The sequence below is a fragment of the Ostrea edulis genome, chromosome 4, assembly GCF_947568905.1.
Source record: "Ostrea edulis chromosome 4, xbOstEdul1.1, whole genome shotgun sequence".
Taxonomy (NCBI): domain Eukaryota; kingdom Metazoa; phylum Mollusca; class Bivalvia; order Ostreida; family Ostreidae; genus Ostrea; species Ostrea edulis.
In genome coordinates, this window is record NC_079167.1 from 48,997,640 (window position 1) to 49,003,262 (window position 5,623).

At 33.6% G+C, this 5,623-nt stretch overlaps 1 protein-coding gene across 1 annotated transcript in view; it reads left to right on the top strand.

Annotated features, from left to right (window-relative positions):
• The first annotated feature begins 2,118 nt into the window (after positions 1-2,118).
• The window catches only part of LOC125669815 (uncharacterized), a 12,017-nt gene continuing 8,512 nt past the window's right edge, over positions 2,119-5,623 (top strand). The window contains exon 1 of the mRNA XM_048904619.2: positions 2,119-2,269. Within this exon, the coding sequence (XP_048760576.2) occupies positions 2,186-2,269 (84 nt within the window). The 5' untranslated portion in view covers positions 2,119-2,185. The remainder of the gene's footprint in view (positions 2,270-5,623) is intronic.

The following is a 5,623-nucleotide window of genomic DNA, read 5'->3' on the forward strand; positions in this document are numbered from 1 at the left end:
AAATAGGTTTTTATATTATTTTTAAATATATTTTTGAACAAAATTTTAACATGACATGAAGTTTATTGTAAAAGTTAAAATGGTATCGAATGTATAGCCATGTGTCACAATGATAATTTGACGTTCAAAACGTCACAGATAATTAAGATATTTATTGAATCAAAGTAATTTAAGAATGCATTTTTTGAAATGTGCAACTTTTGAATATCATTTACGGAATGTGCAAATCAAAATTTCATCGTAACAAAAAATTTGAGTTGATTCTGTTAAAATTTGTTTATTTTTGAGACAATCTACGGAGTCAACACTGAATGTCACACCTTGCCGTAATCGTATTACGTTAATTGAAATTGAATAACTGTTTCAAAATCAATCATCCGTATAGATTGATATTAACAAAAATTAAGAAATTTTATGATTTTTAATGAATGTGCATCTCTTGAAAAAGTGTTTTCTTTAATTTAAAATATATGCAGTCTAATAATTACATAATTCTAACAAAAAATAAATGTCAACACGTTTTGTCACAGACGTAAGAACATGACCGTTTTGACGTTACGATGAACATGTGCTTGTAATTACATCTCAATACATGTATATCAAAGGAAATATCCGTTTTATAACTACACAATGCAGCATTGTTGTGATACAGTTAATACAATTATACAACATAATGATATTTAACATTGAATTTAAAAATATATTTGTATTTAGATTAACTCAAAAAGTTTTATAAAGCATTGGTTATGTATACAAGTACATTTTCGTGTTATATTTACATATTACAAGAGACACAATCACATGCACATTGACAGCTTCTGATCGGATACGATTGAGTAAAGAATAAATAAGGGAGAGGGGGGGGGGGGGAGAGTGCAACAAACAAAATAATGAAGAATGTAGGCAAAGAGAAAACCATTAAAACACACACACAAAACTCCGCAAATGACAGTGGATCCAAACACCATTGCCCAATTCCAGGTACAAGTGCTCAACAACAAATGTAAATGTTTGTCTTAGAAGGGGACTTCAAATAAAATTATACATACATGTAACTTTAACACATTCTAGCAATACCATTGACATGTAAGAAAATAAAAGAGGACCTAATACAGATCCTTTGAGGGATTCTAACATGTAAATTTGAATTAAACATGTGTTTCTATGCAATATACCATTTCATTTCTGTTTAGATAACTTCAGAACAGTTTTCAGCAATTTATCACTAACTCAAATTTGTATCTTAATAAGAAGCCCCTTATGCCATGCATGATTAAATGCATTTGACAAATCACCATAAACCATAAACCATGTATATGTAGCAATGTTTCCTTTTAGCTTCTAAAAATCACATCCTAATTGCTCTGTTAACTTAGGAATGGACCGGGGTAACTATTTATTTAAGGCCCACGAGATCAAGTTGCATGGACAATTTTCGTTCATGCTAATCATATGAAATCAACAAGTGGGGAGCATCATTCTAGTACGGAGGCGGAGTTGTTTGTGGAAAATATTTTGTTCAATGCCAGTGTTGTAGCATAGAATTTCCCCAGCATAGACTTTGAATAAGAAACATTTGTTTTCCTTGGAAAAATCTACGCCAAATGTGTTCTATCTACACCACTGGTCTGTGATTTTGTACGTGATGAATTCATATGATGTCCGAAACACGCATATATTTTTTCACTTGAAAGAGTAATAGATTTTATTATATAATTACTGGCCTGCTTGTTAATCAATAAGTATATATTTCTATCGCGAAAAAAAATCTGACTATTTTACAATCTATTATAGGATATGTCAAATTTAGGACTTTAAGATTTAAGAAATTTATTCTGTTAATTCTTACTTGGTTTGCTCTCCGGTATTCCGCTGTCGAAAGGAAACACGAGTTTTTCATTTACATTACACCCCCCCCCTAAAAAAAAAAACAAAAAAAAAAACCACCCACCCCCCAAAAACCCAATCCTGCATGTTTTCCGTAAACTTTTTTTCTCTCAATCCTATAGAAAAGTCTCAGTGATTAAGAAAAAATGTGACATTTTAAGATATTTCAATAGATAAAATCTACCAACAGCTCTGAATGATTAAAAATACTTCGAAACATACTCGGGCGGTCTGTCATTTTAAAACCAAATATTTTGATAGAGTTACTCCTCTTGCATAGTCATTCCTTGAGCCAATAATGATGTATGCACTATTGGTTGGACCCGTGACGATTTTACAAGTCATCATCATCTTCATGCGTTCATTCCAGCACCTACGAAAGGTTAGTCGCAGTATATTTATCTAAGCTATGTCAGTGGTATGTATCACAGCAGATATATGTAGCAAGTTGCCAACTTTCGGTTTCATTTCGATAGTTTTGAAACTTCACGACACGTAGAACTGGGGTGGTATAGCCGTTATTTTCTTATTTTTACATGCAAAGTAAGATACATTGCCTGATTGCCCCCCCCCCTTTCTTTTAGAGTAGTATTGAAAAGTAAGAGTGTAAGTTTGAAACTGATGTTTAGTGAATGACAGAGCACCCCTCGTAGAATTTTTACATTTTAAAGTTTGGGCAAAAGAAAGTCTTTCAGGGTTGTTTTTTCTTTCAAGTACTTTAGACAATTGTGAAGTCAACGGGATACATTTTTACAATGCAGCACGAATTATTTAAGAAATTAATTTTCATTTTTAAAAATACATGTACACGAGGGCTCGAACTGCGACACGTAACGCACTTTGTGTAATTTAAGTATGCTGGCGTGAAGCGCTGCATTTTTAAATATTATTTACATTCTACTTTCTTTTCTGTCGGATTTCCCAGCTGTTGAAATAGATGTACTTTATTTATCAAGATCCATATGTACATTGTTCACATCCGCTTCGCATTCATGAGGAAATGTCTACCATTACAAATGGTAAAGATTTCAAAGGCAAAAACATTGGAAATGTAAATATTTCTCCCCGAATACAGAGGGCGCACAACACATTCCGATTCGAATGATAAAATTAGAACAAAAACATCTCTAACTACCATAATGGCATTCATTTTTGGAGTTACTGTCCTTACACAGGAAGTAGGGAGCGTGCTTACCGATGGAGCCCTAAGCCTCAGATAAAGTAGTATTAACAAATAGTAATTGTAAAGCTTACGGTACCAAAATCTTTTTAACAGGTTGTATCATGTCTCATAATAACAAGGTTTAATTTCTTCGATTTTACGAAGAACACTTAAACCTATCCACTCCAAGTTATGATACCATTAATACCAAAAATTTCATGAAAAATCTGTAAAAGAAATACACGTAGATAAGAGACACCTGGAATAAAAACAGAATGAATCATATGATGATATAAATATATATAGGATTTAAAAATGATCTTTTATGAATTAAAGATTGTGTCAGTCAATATTCATATTTATTTATATTTCCCAACGAACTTAGTATTTGTAGCGGCGTAATGTTAAAGTTACGAACATAGTTCAGTTGAGGTAAACAAAATAGAATATTTTCGAAATGCAAATTCAATGGTCTGTTAGGATAAAATATTTAATAAGAAAAATCTCCAATGGTTTGTGGTTGGATATGATTATTATCCATTTCGTTGTGTGCTTTCTATCCCCTAGCTAAGTCTCCCATGGTTTGTGGTTGGACAAGGCTCCGATTAGGGAGTATTGCCACTTCTGTGTAACACCCTCTTTCAGGACCCCTCCCATAAGGGGCCTTAATTTGGGGGTAAAAATTGATGTATTTCTTTAAAAATCTTCTTTAGTCCTGGGCACCTAGCAGAGAAAGTGAGAATATAATAATGATGAGCAAGGAAGCTTTTACCAAAATTGTAAAGTTCATGACCCCCGGGTTAGGGATTCTGACCCCAGGGTGGGGCCAAACTTACTATATAGTGTTTATGTGCAAAGCACTTAAAATAACATCTCCTTTAGTGTTATTGATAATTTGATACTAAATTGAAACTAAATAGAAAGAGCAGGTAGTCCTTTACCAACATTGTAAATTGTGGATCCCAGGGGTAGGGGTTTTGATATTAGGGTGGGGCCAAACTTGGTATATAGTATTTTTGTGTAAGTTTGCTGATACTGTATAAAATCTAATTGCATACCTAGGAATAGCAGACAAGGATGTACAAAAAAATGGTGTATTTCACATCCCAGGGTTTAGATTCTAGGATGGGTCCAAATTAGTCACATCTTTTAATATTAAAACACCTATTATATTATGTAAAGCCTTTCATCAGTGTATGCACTTTTGAGGGCATCGAAGTTTTAAGAACACGTCTTGTTTTATACTGTAAGTGTTGCTGAACATTAGAATTTAGCTTACTAGATATTCAGACCAGAATAGGATATTTTAAGGTCAACTGGAATTGGTCTGCGTCCGGTGTCATCCGTTAACAACTTCTTCCCAGAAACTACTGGGTCAATCTTGACCAAATTTGGCATGTAGCATCTGTAGGTGAAGGAAACCGGAAATTGTAAATTTCATGACCCCACCCTAAGGGGCCTTAATTTGGGGGTAAAAACTGCAAAATTGATGTATTTTTTTAAAAATCTTCTTTGATCCTGGGCATCTAGCAGAGAAAGTGAGTATATAGTAATGATGAGCAAGGAAATTTCTACCAAAATTGTAAATTTTTTGGAATCTCGGGATTGGGGTTCTGACCCCAGGGTGGGGCCAAATTTACTATATAGTGTTTATGTGTAAAACACTTAAATAACATCTCCTTTAGTGCTATTGATACTAAATTGAAACTAAATAGATATTTAGAAAGAACATGTAGTTCTTTACTAAAATTGTAAATTTGATGATCCCAGGAGTAGGGGTTGTGGCTTCAGGGTGGGGCCAAAATGGTCAGTTATTAAATGTGTGAACAATAGAAAGTTTTAACTTCTTCTATATAGCTATCATTCTAATTTTTTTCAAATTTGGTATGGAGCATCTTTGGAACAAGGGGGGGGGGGCATCAATTGTAAATTTCAGGACTTCTGCACCCCAGGGGACCTAGGGGTGGGGCAAAAACTGCCCAAAATTGACCAATTTTCAAAAATCCTCTTCTCTACAACCGCACATATGTAAGAAAAACTAAATGTATAGTGATGTAGAGCAGGAAGGCCTCTACCAAAATTGTAAATTTCACGATCTCCGGGGTAGGGGCTGTGATCCCAGAGCGGGACCAAACTTAATATAGAGTGAACACTTAAAAACATCTTCTTTAGTGCTATTGAAAATAAATGATATTTAGAAAGAGCAGGTAGTCCTTTGCCAAAATTGTAAATGATGATCCCAGGGGTAGGGGTTTTGATATTAGGGTTGGGCTAAACTTAGTATATAGTATTTATGTGTAAGTTTGCTGATACAGTATGAAATCTAAATGCATACTTAGGAATAGCAGAAAAGGATGTACAAAAATGGTGTATTTCACAACCTAGGGTTTTGACTCTAAGATGAGTCCAAATTAGTCACATCTTTTAATGTTTTAATGTTAATACACCTATTATATTATGTAAAGCACTTTTGAGGGCATTGAAGTTTTAAGAACATCTTGTTTTAGACTGTTGCTGAAGATTAGAATTTAACTTAGATATTCAGAACAGGATATTATTATTTTTTTTTTTTTT